We start from the raw sequence: 16,836 nt of genomic DNA, 5'->3' as shown, positions 1-16,836 counted from the left end.
CCTGGACTGGCTCCAACTCAGTGACCGCCACTAGAATGGCCCACAGGAGTGCACAGATAAGCCTGGGCAGGTGTTCACCTCCTAGACCCTTCCAGTTGGCAAAGCCCTGGGGGGCCCTTGGGCTCTCACCCCCACCCTAGCACCAGGCAGCCCTCTGGCCTCTTCCTCTTTTGGGCTCCTCCTCCCCCAGCTGCTTCCTCCTTTTCCTCTGGTGTGGACACCACTTCCCCGAGAGGCCCAGCCCTGCCCTGCCATGTCGTGCAGACTTCATTACCTCCTCCTCCCGCCGGGGGCACACACAGTAGGTGCTGCCATCACCTCCTTTGCATATCCTGAGGCGGTCAGCAGCCTTGGAGCCCCCAGATTCCTCCAAGCCATAAGGATATCTTCTCCCCAACAAGGCTGAGATGACCCCACCTTTAGGCCTTTGCTCAGACTGGTGTGGTGCTGCCTTTCAAGCCTTGTAAATGTGCACAGAGGCCGGCACAGAAGAACCAGCCCAGCAAATGTTTGGTTATTCCAGAAAGATTCTTCCTCCCCAGCCACCAAGAGCAGCCACAGCCCCAAGAAGTAACATCAGGGTGAGGGTGGGGTTGGGGTTTAGTAAGAACGAGAGCTTCAGGCTAGAAGGGCTGGGTGGGGCTGGGCAGACGGGGTTCCACCCTGCACCTGTAGCTGAGGGAAGGGCTGCCTGAGAGCATCAGGTACCAGGGACACCATCAAAGGGCCCAATCCTTTGCCTTCCCCAAAGCACCTTGCAGAGCACTCTTAGGCAGGGTGTATCAGCAGTGGCCTGGCCAGAACCTGCTGACCCCTTCCCCTCCTCGCTGAACTCCTAGGCTGGGATTCCTGGCCTGAGATGCTGGGAAGATGAGACTACTCCCTGGCCTGTACCTTGCCCCCATCTGCCCGGTCCTGCCTCCCCCCACAGCACAACGGGATGTAGGGGAGGCAGCACTCAGGCTCTGGGGTGACAGTCTCCTCCTCTGCTGTGGGTGGGGTGGGGGGAGTCCCTGGTTCCTCAGTGGCTAAGAGCTTGGGTGGACAAAGCTTCCTCCATCCTGTTCCCGCCAAGTGAATGGGTGGCTTTTAGAGACAGACTGAGAGAGTCACAGCCAGGGACCAAGAACTAAGATCAACGACAGAGTATACAGGACCTGTGTGTCTGCCTGTGGCCCAAGTAGCCCCAAGTGCACCTACTGCCCCACCCCCTGCAGTGCTGGAGGCCTAGGGACCTTGCTGGGACCTGACCACACCCCACCCTCAGCACTACCTGCTGCCACTTGCTAGGCAAACTGATGTTCAAGGGCCTGGGACATCAGTGATGGCACTCAGTGACCCTACCTCTCAGGCCACCCAGGGCCAACCGCTGACAAGCTGCCCAGGGCCAAAGGGGTCCCGGACCATCCCCAGGCCCCATCCAGCAGCCTAGGCTCTGACACATAGTGGGTGGTGTGATGCTGCCTCAGGGCTTCTGACATGGAAGCCTGTGTCCCGCAACTGGTTTGACTTCCACCTCCTGCCACAGCAGCGCGGCTCATTCTCTCTGTCCTCACACCTGCTCTGCCCTCTGTCTGGGGTTCCTCTCCCCCACCCGCCTGGGATGCCCCCAGCTGAGCTCCAGCTGCCCTGATTCACCTAGTCTCTCAGCTCAGAGGTATCCCTTGAAGGACCTAGTCTCACTCCTACCCTAGAGGTATGACCTCATGTTGGCTGCACTGACACTGGCGTGAGAGGCAGGGGCTGAGCCTAGCAGAACTGGGCAGGATGCAGGCAGAGGGGGTCAGCTATAGCTTGGACCCCTGTTCACTCCTTAGTGTGGGAGCTCTATCCCTGCCTGCTCCTGCAGACAAAGCCCCGACAAGCCTGGGGGAGGGGTGGGAAGAAGAGACTCAGAGGCCCAAGCCGCCCTGCCCCCCATTCAAGTGCTAATGAGCTCCAGCAGTGAAGGAGAGGGCTGGGGGAGAGTGTAGGGGCTGGAGGCCAGCCTGGGTGGGTACTGGCCCACCTGGCACCCAGGGCCCTACCACATCTCCAAACCTAGACCCCCAGAGGTTGGGCCTAAGGTCCCCAGGGCAGTCTGTCACTCCTGCTGGCACCAACTATCTGCACGCCTTGGGCTCCCCACTTGCTGTGAACAGCTGCCTGAGGGCAGGGGAGGGGGTTCCCTAGGGCTCCAAACCCGGGCCAGGCAGCCTCTAGGATGGGAGACTCCTTCCCACCAAACTCTCAGCAGTGGGTCCCTCATCCATTTTCTTTTTTTTTTCTTTTTCTTTTTTTTTTTTTTGAGACAGAGTCTTGCTCTGTCCCCCAGGCTGGAGTGCAGTGGCACCATCTCGGTCCACTGTAACCTTCACTTCCCAGGTTCAAGCGATTCTCGTGCCTCAGCCTCCCGAATAGCTGGGATTACAGGCACATACCACCATACCTGGCTAATTTTTTTGTATTTTTAGTAGAGACGGGGTTTCACCATGTTGGCCAGGCTGGTCTTGAACTCCTGACCTCAGGTGATCTGCCTGCCTCAACCTCCCAAAGTGCTGGGATTATAGGTGTGAGCCACCGCGCCTGGCCTCCCTCACCCATTTTTCATACCTCCAAGCTTTGGTAGACTGTCCCCATAACCTGTGGCTGCAGGGAGGCACTCTGCCCCCAGGTTATGAGTGGAGAGCAGGACTCCTGCCAGGGCTTCACCTGATGCTGAGTCTCTCAGCCAGTGCCATAGGTGGAACTGGGATTCGAACTCAGGTCTGGATGACCCCATGGGCTGGTCCAGGGAGGGTGGCCCTTTCCCCACCAGGCTAGGAAACACCCACCCAAGCTCTTGGGAATACAGGCCAAGTCTTCCTGCTGCAGTGTTCTTGTCGAGTTGGTCCCTCTGACCCCCAGTGCCTGGCCCTGGCAAATGGTATTCATCCTTCACAGCTGCCCAGCAGACCCCCTCCTCCAGGAAGCCCCCCTTCACAGGCACCATTAGAGTCTAACCCACTACCCAGCCAGTCAGAATCCCAAGCTAACCCTTCCTATCTGTCTCCAGCTAGACCAGGCTCCAGTGGCTGCCCCAGGATTATACTTACTCCTCTCCCAGGAGCTCTGCCCTGTTCATGGACATGTTCAATCACTACATTCTGTCCATATACCCTCATTAGGCATCTATAGTATGCCAGTCCTTTGCAAGAGACACAGACAGGACAGAGGCCACAAAACCCCCTTTCTTTTCTTTTGGTAAACTTCATTGAGCCCTTGCTATGTGCAGTCTCTGCACTGGCCAGTACCAGGACTCTCACAGCATTTCTCTGGTCTGAGCCCCAGGGCTGCGGAGCAGCCCCTGCTGGACCAGCCAGCTCAAGCTCGACTGTGGCTACTGCAGTGTCAGAGACAGCAGCCCTCTAGCAGTGCACCAACAGCCTGAGTTGGAAGGAAGAATACAAAGCCACTCTGCTCAGCAGGAGTTCTGCACAGGGTGGGATAAGAACTCTCTCAGGTGCCAGCATAGCCTGTGGCGGGGCTGGGAAGAAACAGCCTGAAGAACTTTTCTCAGTGTCCCCTCAATGCTGGTCACCAATCCTGTGGTGGGCCTGTGGGCCCTTGCCACCTGCCCACAGTATGCAAACCGCCACTCAGTTTACTCCACCATCTACCCAAAATCAGGTTCAGAGGATACTTCCTTCATTCAACAAACAGATGAGAAGCACCCAGTAGATGCCAGGCTCCATGCTGGGCACAGAAATGAAGAGGACTTAGCCCTGCCCTGCAGTCTCCAGGCATCTGAGGGGGGAAGCAACAGCGCTGGGAGCCAGATGTTTCACCAGCCTTGGTCGAGGGAGGATGTCCAGGAAGGATCCTGGGAGGTGATCCCAGAGTAAAGTTTTAAAGAACAATCAAGTAGGGAACAACACACGCAAAGTTCCAGGGGCAAGAGAGAACTGCTCTGTTTACATTCTGAAGCCTTTATGGAGCCAATGGTGGACACTGTCTCCTTTTTTTGTGAAGCTGTCCACACAGGCCCATCCCAAATCAGAGACTCTCTCCCCTCACATACACTCTGGCTTCTTTTCCCTTAAGAGCCCAGACCAGGGTCCCAGATTCCACCTGGGCCTAGCTGATCAGTCACGTTGAGCTGGGTAGGAGTGGGGAGCATCCCTAGAATAGGACTGGTATCTGCTCCCCCTACAAAGTTGCCAGGAAATACTCTCTTGCCTGTGTGTACCACATCAGCCTCTGCCCTGGTGACAAGGACTGTGCCTGCCTGCTGGCAGGGCTACCCAAGATGGGAGGGAGGCGGTGTGCGGGCGGGGCAGCAGGCGTGGTTCTGGCAGGGAGGGAAGGCTGGCAGTTGCCCAACCTGAGTCCCGTTGCCTGGACAAAGTCTCCCGCTACATGGGACAGGCGCCCAGAACTCTGAACTTACCACAGCTGGGCTCCCATCACCACCTTGCACCTGGATGGGAAAGGCATGGCTCAAGCCAGGATCCCTCCCCAGGCAGCCATGGCAGACTGGGTCGTCAATATCAAGCAGAGCTTGGTCAGAGCCCTTTGCAGCACACTGCAGGGTCTTTACTCCCAACCTACATCCCAAACAAGAACCACCAGGAGGCTCTTGTTCTCCCCATCCTGAGCTGGGGCACTCCTTTGGCCAAAACCCAGGAAGCCCATTTCACAGAGTAAGCAAAGGCCAGAAGGCCAGGACCCCAGGGTGAACTTCCCAGGCTAGAAAGTGCTAAGCCAGACCCTGCACCCCTGGCTGCTGCCAGCCCAGTGTGGGAGGAGTTACCAGGTCTCACTTGCCTTAGCCCAAAAGCTGAGCTGGGCTCCAAGGAGCAGGCCTGGTGGGATGGGGGACCCTTCTGGTGTCGGGACACAAAACTAGCCAGAAGCCCTGCGTTCCCCCAGCTCTATGGTCCAGTCTTGCATTTCCTCGGCCACCACAGTAACTGCAATCAGCCTGGGGAGAGGCTGTCTAGAGACTCCTGGCTGGGCACTGGGAGGCAGCGGTACCGGAAGTGCCCTCCCCAGGCCCGTCGGGCAGCAGCAGCAGCAGCAACGGGCATTCCACCGCGTCGACACCCACTCACTGCCGCTGCCGCACTCACAGCAGAGACAGGAAGAGGCAAGCGCCCAACGCAAAGCAGCCCAGGAGGCTGGGCCGCCGCCCCTTCCCGCCCCTTCTCTTCCTCCCTGAGGCAGCAGCGAAGCGGATGCCATTTTGAAACCTCCAAGGCTGTGCCCGGGAGGCCGGGTCCGCAGGGACAGTCAACAGATGGCCCATAATGGACATACATGCTGTTCCTCGGCCACAGGTCCAGCACGAAAAGCCCTGCTTTTCACAGCCTGGGAGCCCCATGACAGTTCTGAAGTCGAGGGGCCACACCCCCCCATGCACTTCTCAGCCTACAACGGTGCTGCGCTGTTGCAAGGGCCTCCCTCCCCCCAACTCTAAAACCCCCAAATCAAAATTAGACTGCCACTGGGCACCACACCTACTTCCAGTGGGAAGCTGGATGGGGACAGCCAGTAGGCCCACCGTCTTTGCAAAAGGCCAGCTAGGATGCTCAGAGGCACCCTGGCCCACCCCCAGCTGGCCCCTCAACTCCTCATTCAGCTGGTCCACCATCCCCCTTCACAGGGTCCCAAGATCCAACAAGCCCCCCAACTCTCAGAGGCTACATCCCAGGCCTTGCAGCCCAGAAGGGGTGTGGGCAGCCCAGCACCTACTAGCAGATCTCCTGGGCTCACCCGCAGGGGCAGCAATATGTCGGCTGTCTCACCACTTCCACTTCCCCCCACCCCTCTAGCAGCCACCATCTTTTCTGGCCTTGGAGGCGGCCACAACCCTAACTCCTCCACTCTCTCTCCTACTTCCCAGACTGGCCTTCGAAACTGGAAAACATAGAGCCTCCTTGGGAAGCCTGAGGCCTGGCCCCCTCCCCCAGCGTGACCAGTGGAGCCTCAATCCAGCCCCGTGGGGGTTCTGCATAAGGCAGCCTAGGTCCTCTCCAACCCAGGGCTCCCGCCTCCTAGCCCAGCCCACTTGATGCAGGAAGGGTGGAGGGATCTGGGAAAGGCCAGAGTGTAAGAGGACTTAGGGGAGGATCAGCAGAGGGTTTAGGGAGTGATGCCTGCAGAGAAGGATCTGGAGGGCAGGAAGCAGGGAGCAGGGCTCGCTGAAGGGGTTCCAGCTGGAAATGGGGCTCAAGAGCAGTTTCCCACTCGAGAGGTTCCTTGGGTCAGAGTGCACAGGTGGAGGATACAGATTCCAGACTAGGGATGGGGCACAGAAGGAGAAGGAGGGAGTGGGTGGGGGGCCTGGCAGGGGCCCCGCGGGATGCTCATGCCCAATAGGAATAAAAGGCGCAGGTGAGGAAAACAAGCGGAGCCTGAGGGTTGGGGAACAAGTGGCGGGCATCCTGGGGGTTTGGGTAAAGTGTAGGGAAGGATGGCGGGGGCTCTGAAGTTCTGTGAAGCTAGTTAGCAAGGGGGGATGGCCAAGCAGGGCACTGGACCGCGGGTGTTGGGGCACTGTTGACTGGATTTGGAGGTCTGGGATGAGATAGGGGTCTGGTCTAGAGTCTGGGCAGGATCAAAGGTCTAGTCCAATCTAGAGTTTTCAACCCTAGTCCTGGCCCAGGTGTGGGGTCCCAGACAGCCCGGGTCTGGGAGTTTGAAGCCCTAGTCTGGGAGGTCAAAGTCCTTGTCTGGGGATTCGAGCTGGGAATCAAGGATCCCAGTGCGGGACGCGGCCTCACCCAACAGCAGCAACTTCACCTCCCGCGCCGCCTTCTCTCCGTCCTCCCGCAGGTTCTTGTCGATCATCTTAGAGCGCTCGGCCGCCGCCTTGTCCTCGGCGCTCACGGTGCAGCCCATCCCGCCGTCCGCCGGCCCGGCCGCCGCCCGGCCCCCACACGGCCCACGGCCCGGCTCGGCCCCGCCCGACCCACTCCGCTCCCACCACCAGCCCTCTGCGGGAAGCACTCGGGTCGGCAGTTCCGAGCGACTGCGGGAGGCGCCTTCCCTACCGCCGCGCACCGACGGCGGGGCGGGCCGGGGGTGGGGCCTGGGCAAACCAAGCCTGGGACTGGGCCGGGGCGGGCTTGCAGGCGGGGCCAGAGGAGATTAGAGGCTGTTGATTGGCTCGAGGGCGGAGCGAAGGGGGAAGTTAGGCGCAGCCCAGGCTCGGGCCTGGGCTGCAGGCGGGGCCACGCGGAGAAAAGGCAATAGGGGTGGTTCCAAACCCCGGGACCCGGCACTGGGCGGGCTGCAGGCGGGACCGGGCTGTGATTGGGTGCGGAGCGCCGGGAGCTCTGTTGCTGGACAGCCGGGAGGGCGGATCTGTTAACCGGAGGGTGGGGATCCGGTGCCCTCGAGGGCAGAGCAGGAACCAGCCCTCTGAGCTTCTGCGAGTTGGGCGAGTTAGGTGGAGGAGGCGTGTCTTTGTCATTTGTTAAAAAGTTAATGAGTCCAGTAGACTTGTTTTGGGATCTACGAACTCGGGAGCCTTTCTGGACTGCGGTTTTCTCAGTCTTAAGGCGGGTTTACCGCCTTCTCCCTCTGGGTTGCAGCTAGTCGAAAAAGTAAAAAAAAAGGCCGGGCGCAGTGGCTCACGCCAGTAATCCCAGCACTTTAGGAGGCCGAGGCGGGCAGATCACTTGAGGTCAGGAGTTCTAGACCAGCCTGGCCAACATGGTGAAACCCCATCTCTACTAAAAATACAAAAATTAGCCGGGCGTGGTCGTGGGCGCCTGTAATCCCACCTGCTCAGGAGGCTGAGGCGGGAGAACTGCTTCAACCCGGGTGGCGGAGGTTGCAGTGAGCCGAGATCGCGCCATTCATTGCACTCCAGCTTGGGCGACAGAGCAAGACTCCGTCTCAAAAAAAAAAAAAAATTGGTTTCCATCTTTACACCTTTGCCTAGGCTGTCTCCTTTAGCTGGGTGGCTTCTCATATCCATCCTTCCCCAATCTACCGGGAGGCATTCTTCGGCAGGCAGCCATCCTGGACTCCAATCTGGGACCAGGCAATCAGGACCCAAGGGAGAAAGGGAGAAAGGGAGAGAGGGTGAGAGGGTGGAGAGGGAGGAAGAGAGGAGGGCGGGCAGGCAGGGTGAGGGGGTTGGGAGGGAAGAAAGAGGAAGAAGTTGCCACTGGACTTCTAGAAACAAAAGTGGCCATGATCTTATGACCTGTCTCTTCCATGGCCTGTCCACGTCTGGAGGTGGCCATGATCCCACATCCCACCCTCCTGTGGCCTGTCCCCACTGGGCAATGGCTGCAACCCTATGGCCAGGCAAAGGTGGGGTGGAAGCAGCAGTGTTTCTAGCTGAACATTTCAAGTCTTTCTGATCCTGTGCTCCAGGAGCAGCCCAGAGCCCCACCCTCAATTGGACATTTGAAGGGTCTGCCAAAAATTAACCATGAAGGCATTTTGTGTGACCCTAGTGCCATGAGGCTAGGAGGCCCCAGCCCAAAGGGAAGGCCCCTGAAGCAAGACAGGGTGCTTGCCACCAACAGCCCGGTGTTTAGCATAAACCCCTTCCTTAGAACCTTGGTACACATTTTGGCTGGGCATGGTTGCTCATGCCTATAATCCCAGCAACTCTGGGAGGCTGAAGCAGGCAGATCTCTTGAGGTCAGGAGTTCAAGACCAGCCTGGCCAACATGGTGAAACCTTGTCTTTACTAAAATTACAAAAATTAGGCCGGGCGCGGTGGCTCACACCTGTAATCCCAGCACTTTGTGAGGCTGAGGTGGGCGGATCACCTGAGGTCAGGAGTTCAAGACCAGCCTGACCAACATGGAGAAACCCTGTCTCTACTAAAATACAAAAAATTAGCGGGGTGTGGTGGTGGGCACATGTAATCCCAGCTACTTGGGAGACTGAGGCAGGAGAATCACTTGAACCCAGGAGGCGGAGGTGGCAGTGAGCTGAGATCATGCCATTGCACTCTAGCCTGGGCAACAAGAGTGAAACTCCATTTCAAAATAAAAAAAAAAAGACCGGGCACGGTGGCTCACGCCTGTAATCCCAGCACTGGGAGGCCGAGGCGGCAGATCACGAGGTCAGGAGATCAAGACCATCCTGGCTAACACGGTGAAACCCCGTTTCTACTAAAAATACAAAAAATTAGCCGGTGTGGTGGCGGGCGCCTGTAGTACCAGCTACTCAGGAGGCTGAGGTAGGAGAATGGTGTGAACCCAGGAGGCGGAGCTTGCAGTGAGCTGAGATTCTGCCTCTGCACCCCACCCTGGGTGATAGAGCAAGACTCCGTCTCAAAAAAAAAAAAAAAAAAAAAAATTAGCTGGGCGTGGTGGCACGTGCCTGTAATCCTGGTTACTCAGGAGGCTGAAACAGGAGAATCACTTGAACCTGGGAACTGGAGATTGCAGTGAGCTGAGATCACACCACTGCACTCTACCCTGGGCAACAGAGCAGGACTCCGTCTCAAAAAAAAAAAAAAAGAACCTTGTTACACATTTTGTTCCAGCTCCCAATCCCCAGGCTGGCTGTTCTCCCTGGAGTGTCTGCATATCCCTATCTGAATGTCTCTCTTGTTGAGGGGTCATTGGCCTGGAAGTCCTCCAATGACTCCCTCAGGCCCCCCTCCTGTCCTGAGACATAGGATATGATGTCCCATGTCCACCACTGCTCTGAAGCTCAAGCAGGCCCTGCCATGGGCATGCAACATGTTGAGGACACATAATGCCCACCAGGGCCACAGATATGCTGTAGACACCCACACATAGGTCAGTCTCCAACATGCCTCAGATCCACAGAACACACTCTACAAAAATGGGTACACATGGCCAAGAATACAATCTGTCCACGCACAGACTACAAACTGGCTTCCAAGGTGGGACCCTCCCCTTCCCTCTACCTGTCACCCTGCCCCAGGCTTGAGAGCCGATCCTCGCTCCTCTGGCCTCTCTAGCCTGCTCCTAGCAACAGCCAACAGCTCTCACAGTTGCCAGGCAACAGGGAGAAACTGTCAGCCCCTTGGAGGCCCAGCTCTCAGTAGGTGGGCGCAACACAGACCCCAATCTATGGAGGCAGGGCAAGATGGGGCTACTGGAAGGCATGGCCTTCCCCAGCCCCAGGCCAGGTCCTGTGGTTATGGCACCCTTCCCGCCAGTCAGCTGCTCCTTTCCAGTCCTATGCTCTTCCCAGGGAGTCCAGCAACCCTTGCTTCCACCCTGCTAGCTGCTCCTTCTCCATCTCCATGGGGTCCCCAGGGCTATGGCCAGGCCTCTGCTTGCCACTCCACTCATACACCTCCCACTCTGAGGGCTCAGAACCCCAGAAGGTCCTCTCCAGCCTGACTTCTTTGATTGCCAGCCCCATGTCCACCACTGCTCTGAAGCCTCCCCGAGACACCCAGGCGCCTCAAATCCACACTGTCCAGAACTGGGTACATCCCATCCCACTGGCCCCTGTTCCCAGGCTCTCCACCACTTCATGATCCCCCCACCAGCCATAGCAATGACCCCCTCCCCTACCCCTATATGCCATCAGCCTCTTCCCTACCTCAATTTCCCCTCCAATCTGTATTTGTTCTCTGTCCCCACTATCTCCCAACCTAGGATTCTAGCGTCTTCCTTGGCTCTCCTGTTTCCCTACAATTTATCCTCCACATGGCAGCCAAGGGCATCCTACTGAAAGAAATCACATCACCCCCTTGCTCGGAAACTTTCTGTGGTTCCCCAATGCCCTGAGAATAGATGAAGCCCCCACACACACTGGTTTGGACTCTGCAGCAGGTGGAGGCTGTAGGCTGGCAGTTGGAAGCAAAGACTCTGAGGAGCAGTTTGCAAACTTGCCAGCTACTTGTTACTTTGGACAAGTACCAGAAACTCCCTGTACCTCGGTTTTCTTATCAGTAAAATGGGCCTAACGGTTATACATACCCAAAGCACAGGCAGAGGTCAGGACTCCAGGAGGAAACATGTAAAACATGCAGAATGTGCATGGCACATAGGAAGCCCTCAATAAGGGTGAGGTGTTATAGTAGTGATTTATTTTTTTTTGAGACTGAGTCTGACTCTATCACCCAAGCTGGAGCACAGTGGCATGATCTTGGCTCACTGCAACCTCCGCCTCCTGGGTTCAAGTGATTCTTGTGCCTCAGCTCCCCAGGTAGCTGGGATTACAGGCGCCTGCCACCACACCCGGCTAATTTTTGTATTTTTAGTAGAGATGGGGTTTTGCCATGTTGGCCAGGCTGGTCTCAAACTCCTGACCTCAGATGATCTGCCTGCCTCGGCCTCCCAAAGTGCTGGATTGCAGGTGTGAGCCACCGTGCACGGCCCCCTTTTTTTTTTTTAATAGAGATGGAGTCTCACCATGTTGTCCAGGCTGGTCTCAAACTCCTGGGCTCAGGCAATCCTCCCGTCTTGGCCTCCCAAAGTGCTGGGATTACAGGCATGAACCACCATGCCTGGCCAATAGTAGCGATTTCTGTAAGGCTTTATGATTGTCCCCACTCGAGGGTCTACCTCATGTCCCTCCACTTGCAACACACTGGCACTCCAACCATCTGGCTTGCCTTGCTCTCTCCATCCCTCGATCTTCCCTCCCATCCCCCTACCCTGTTAAATTAATCCCTCCTCCCCACCTTTCATTCCCTGGCTGTGAGCTGGGCTTCTCTGAGTCCCATTGTCCTCGGGCTTCCCCTTCCCCAGCCAGATTCCACTATTCTGGTCGTGGGTCTCTCCCACTCATATCCCTAATTCCAGGCCCCTTGCAGGGTGGCAGGTAAATATGTGTCAACTTAAATGAATAAGGCCGGGTGCGGTGGCTCGAGCCTGTAATCCCAGCACTTTGGAAGGCTGAGGTGGGCAGATCATGAGGTCAAGAGATCGACTATCCTGGCCAACAAGGTGAAACCCCATCTCTACTAAAAATACAAAAATTAGCTGGGCGTGGCAGCGCATGCCTGTAATCTCGGCTACTTGGGAGGCTGAGGCAGGACAATCGCTTGAACCCAGGAGGCAGAGGTTGCAGTGAGCTGAGATCGCACCATTGCCCTCCAGCCCGGCAACAGAGGTAGACTCTGTCTCAAAATCAATCAATCCATCAATCAATCTCTTCATCCTGGAGCTGGGAGCTGCTGCCCCTCTGGAAATATTCATGTAGTTGTATACGCAGAGAAAAGAGAAACCAATAGTGCCTGGGAAGGTCAGGAAGCTTTCTTTGAGGAGGTGATGCAGGGAGTGCTAGAGGGAGAAGAACAGTGAGGAAGAATATTGCAAGAAGATGGAAGAGTACATGCAAAGGTAGGGTGATAGGTCTGAGAGGCAGGGGTCTGGGGAAGGGCCAGCGAGAAAATTAAGGCTGAGAGCTGAAGAAACAAACCCCTTGCTTTGCAGCTGAGTCAGCTGAGGTCCAGAGTGGGCCAGGAGCCAGTCACAGTCATCGGTGAGGTACATCGTGGGCATCTCGGTTTCTTCATACTCAGGAATCCAGGAGTCCTTTCAGGAGAGTTCATTTTGGGGGCAGAGGGCAGCTGCCTAGCCAAGGCCTCACGAGCACCAGAGGAGGCATGACTTGACCCCATGCCCACCAGGCCCAGCACCGCTTGGACTAGACCATAAAGGACAATGGAATGACATCAGCAGAGTTGAGGGTGGCCCCTCAGCTGGAATGGAGAAGTGGCAGCTGCTGGTTCACCCCTACTGCCAGAATAGTCTTGGGGCTCACCACAGGCAGCACAGCAGGTCCAGCTTGGCCTGAGTTCCTATCGAGCAGTAGCCCTGAGCAGGTTGAGGAACGAAGACCCTCTCAGTGGGCTGTGACATGCTTGCCTGCAGGCTCTAGGAAGGGGAAGCTGCTAGCACTTCCCCAAAGGCAGTTTCGGGGTGGGTGTGCCTGTCCCTGCCCAGAGTCCAGGACTAGGTAGGACCCCACAGGGATGCCCAGAGTTCAGGATCCTGACCACCCTACCTCCATGGCTCCCAGATGACAGGGAGTCCCTGGCCAAGGACCTGTGACCAACTCAATCACAGCCTTGTGGCTACTGCTTGTCGGCCTCGTGGCTACAGCTTGCTCCCGCCTTACTGCCCTGGGGCAGGCTCTACTTCCTGGTTCAACTCCTGCGCTTTCCCCTTCCTGCTTCTTAGCCCAGTGGAAGTTCTGAAACTGGAGTCAGCCATCCTGCCCTCCCTCCCTGCTCCCTTGCAGACCCCTCTTCCCAGGCCTCTCTTCGTCCAGGAGGTAAACTCAAAAGCCTGGGGGTCCTGGATCCCAAAGTCCCCCTTTCTGGTCATCCACCCTCTTCACAGATCATTGGCTTTGACCTGGAGAATTCAGGCCCCAGCACCCCTTCCCCATAAGCTTCTGGATTAGGCAAGGGGGCCCAGCCTGACACAGGGGTGGGGGCTCGGGGGCAGTGCGGGAAGATCCAGAGGAAGGGGTCATCTGTTCAACCACTGTTCCCTGAACATATTGCCTGCCAATGTGCTGAGAACCCTATGGTAAAAGAGGCAGCTGGGCCCTGTCCTTGAGGAACACACACCAAACAAACAGGGAAATGAACTTCACCATTTCAGAGGAAATCAACAGGGTGACACTAGAGCCACTGGGAGGTATGTGCAGGAGAAGACAGTCTGAGGAGGGGATCTTTGAATCATGTGGAAGGACCAGTCTTGTAACAAGCCAGAAGAGAGTGACGACAGAGGCAGCAGCAAGTGCAAGGGCCCTGGGTTGGGAAGGAGCTGGATGCTCCCAAACCAGAGAGGAGTCCAGCCGGGCCAGAATAGCGAGAGCAAGAGAAGACTGGTGTGAGGGGACTGCCATGAGGCATCATGGAGGAACAGGCCACACAGGGGGTTCCAAAGTCTCCAGGGGATGCTGAGGTAGGGGCACCAACATCTCCAAACCAGTGATCCATGCCTAGCCCTACAAACCCAACTGGTTCTGGCATTCAGGGTGTTTCTGTATGACTGGGGAGGAGCTACCCAAGCCCTGCAGGGAACTCAGGAGCTCTCAGGGCTTTGGGGCCAAGGACTAAACTTAACCTCCCTCCTTCTCTTTGTCCTTGAAGAGTTCATGGTACAACCTGCCACTGTGCCTGTTGCATAGGCAGTCTCCAAAGGCCACCTCCCCTGGGAAGCCCAGGGTCCTTGGGGGGCCTGGGAAATGATAATCAATTCTATTCCCAGGAGCTACTGCTTTGTTCATGTTATTGCCTAGTCCTCCTTGCCATGCTTTCCAAAGGCTGGGGCTGGTAGCCTCTCCCGTGACTCGTTAGGGCTGTCATTAGCACTGCTTCCTGGAATTTAATTTAATGAAGGAGCAAAAACAGCCCTAATGAAGGTGATGCAACAGCAAACAGCCAAACAAGGTGCACCTTGCCAGCTGGGCTCAGGGGCTTCCTGTAGATTGTGACTAGGAGCAAGGGAATAATAGGGGAGGAGGGACCTATTGCGGGAGGGAAGCTGGTCACTGAGTTCTGGACACACAAGCATCGCTCTGCCTGTACCGTATGGAGCAAATACTGCGATCAAGGCCAAGCAGACAGAGTTAGGGAAGTGGGCCTTGTCAGGAGTGACTTCAGGCTGTTGGAGAAAAAGCTTTTGAAAAGCTATCAGCCAGTGCAAAGGCCCTAATGTGAGGGCCAGCATGGCATGCCAGGCCAACAGGACAGGCTGTGGGCTAGTACCAGGGGGCAGGGGTCAGCAGGGGCCAGATCATCCCGGCCATGGGGCAAGAAAGTTTAAATTGCATTCCAAGTATGAAGGAAACAACTGGAGGGTGTTGAAGGCAGAATGACATCATCTGAATTTTTTTTTTTTTTTTTTTTTTTTGGAGACGGAGTCTTGCTCTGTCACCCAGGCTTGAGTGCAGTGGCGCGATCTTGGCTCACTGCAGCCTGTCTCCCAGGCTCAAGCGATTCCCCTGCCTCAGCCTCTGAGTAGCTGGGATTACAAGGCGCGCCCCCACGCCCAGCTAATTTTTTTGTATTTTTGGTAGAGACGGGGTTTTGCCATGTTGGCCAGGCTGGTCTCAAACTCCTGGCCTCAGGTGATCCGCCCACCTCGGCCTCCCAGAGTGCTAGGATTACAGGCGTGAGCTACCGTGCACCGTGCCCGGCCAACATGATCTGATTTTTAAAGTTCCTTCTGGTTGCTATGAGTAGTAGAACCTGAGGATAAGAGAGATGGGAGGATAGGAGGTGGGCACCATTCGAGGGAAATGGAGTGAAGCCTGTGGAGACAGGGCTGTCCCGTCTCCGGGGAGAAGAGAGCTGGTGAGGGGGCGGGGAGCAATTATAACGGGAGTGAGTTTTTGTTTCCTCCAGCAGGTTTGGGCGGGCTGGTCCCCATTCAGCCTTCCCTCCAAATGGGCGTGGCTCAGACACCTAAAGATCGGTCTAAAGGGGCTCCCAATGTCCCCATATCTGCTTTCCCGCCTTTGTGCACCTCTCTACCTCTAGGAAGCCTTCCTTGCCCTGTCCTGGGTCTTGGCCAGCGGTGGGCTCCCCAGGGACCTCACCAGGACGGCATTTTGCGAGGTAAAAAGCCAGGAGGCTCAGCAGTGGACCGAGAGCTGCGCAGGGTGCAACCTTGCAGGGTGCTACCTGCCCTTGGCCCTGCCCACCGCAGCCCCTCCCTAATTCTTATTTTCCCCCTTGTCCACTCCCAGTGCAACCTCCTAGTTCTTCACCTCCCCCAGGTTCTCTCACCCACGCCCCGCCCAAGGCGTCCTCCCCCGATTCTGGCCTCTCCTGCAGAGCCGAAGCCGGAAGCGGCCTCGCGGTGCGCTGCACCGCCTCTTCCGGGGCCTCTCTAGGCCGGAGCGCGGGATTTCGGTGGCCGGGAGAGGCCGGAACGGCTTCGCGGGGCAGCGGCGCCTCCTGGCGGGCCTGGGGTGCGGCGTGGGAGCCCAGGCCGACCTAGCACCTCCCCGCGCCCCAGCCCCCGCCTCGCGGCCCCCACTCACGGTGGCCCCCGCCTTGCCTGCTCTCCTGTCTCGCTCTGCCTCCGGGCCTGGCCCCCGCCTCCGCCGACCTGCCACTCCTTGGCCGTCGAGGCCCGGTCTCCGCAGAGCTGCAGCCGTCACGCGTCCTCTTGCAACTAGCCCTCTGTGGCACCCCATGCCCCTTGCCCCGCGCGGGGCCCCACCTCGCCAGGGTCTCCTCCGCGATAGCCGCCCTCGGCTTACCCTCAGAACGTCCCCAGTGACACCCGCCTTTCTGCTTCGTCCAGCCTAGCGTCTTCACACCCTCCGTCATGAGATGCTCCCTCCTTCTCGCGCTTCCACTTCACAGCAGAGATTAGACGGTGATGTGGGTGATTCTCCCGCTGGGCACCTCGCCTGCTTCCTGAGGGCGGAGTAGCTCCGCATCGCCCATGCCAGCCTAGGGCCGCTGCGCCGTAGGGGCTCGGATGACTTGCTGAGTTTGATTTCAGAGTCATCGGGAGGATAGAGAGGAACTGGGTAAAATTTGCTCTCAGAGGCTCACGCCTGTCATCCCAGCACTGTGGGAGGCCAAGGCGGGCGGATCACGAGGTCAGGAGATCGAGACCATCCTGGCTAACACGGTGAAACCCCGTCTCTATTAAAAATACAAAAAATTAGCCGGGCGCGGTAGCGGGCGCCTGTAGTCCCAGCTACTCGGGAGGCTGAGGCAGGAGAATGGCGTGAACCCGGGAGGCGGAGCCTGCAGTGAGCCGAGATCGCGCCACTGCACTCCGGCCTGGGCGAAAGAGTGAGACTCAGTCTCAAAAAAAAAAAAAAAAAAAAAAAAAAATTTCTCTCAGAACACATAGTCAATGGCGAACATAGTCAATGGCGGGTCTGGGGGTCCAGTCTCTTCCTCTACTCCGGGCTTCCCCCAAGGTCAGGCAG

At 57.3% G+C, this 16,836-nt stretch overlaps 1 protein-coding gene across 2 annotated transcripts in view; it reads right to left on the bottom strand.

The window, feature by feature from the left end:
* Window positions 1–16,625, bottom strand: part of GNAI2 (G protein subunit alpha i2) — a 32,784-nt gene extending 16,159 nt beyond the window's left edge. Inside the window, exon 1 of one of the 2 annotated variants that reach the window (XM_063602775.1) lies at window positions 16,150–16,625. In XM_063602775.1, coding sequence (XP_063458845.1) covers window positions 16,150–16,219 — 70 coding nt within the window. In that variant the 5' untranslated portion in view covers window positions 16,220–16,625. Of the gene's footprint in view, window positions 1–6,743; window positions 6,995–16,149 lie in introns of those variants that run through there. The other variant, XM_003818817.6, reaches the window with a different exon arrangement.
* Between the last annotated feature and the right edge of the window lie 211 nt (window positions 16,626–16,836).

The sequence above is a fragment of the Pan paniscus genome, chromosome 2, assembly GCF_029289425.2.
Source record: "Pan paniscus chromosome 2, NHGRI_mPanPan1-v2.0_pri, whole genome shotgun sequence".
NCBI lineage: Eukaryota > Metazoa > Chordata > Mammalia > Primates > Hominidae > Pan > Pan paniscus.
Note: the sequence above shows the minus strand (reverse complement) of the source record. Positions and strands in the feature narration are given on the sequence as shown.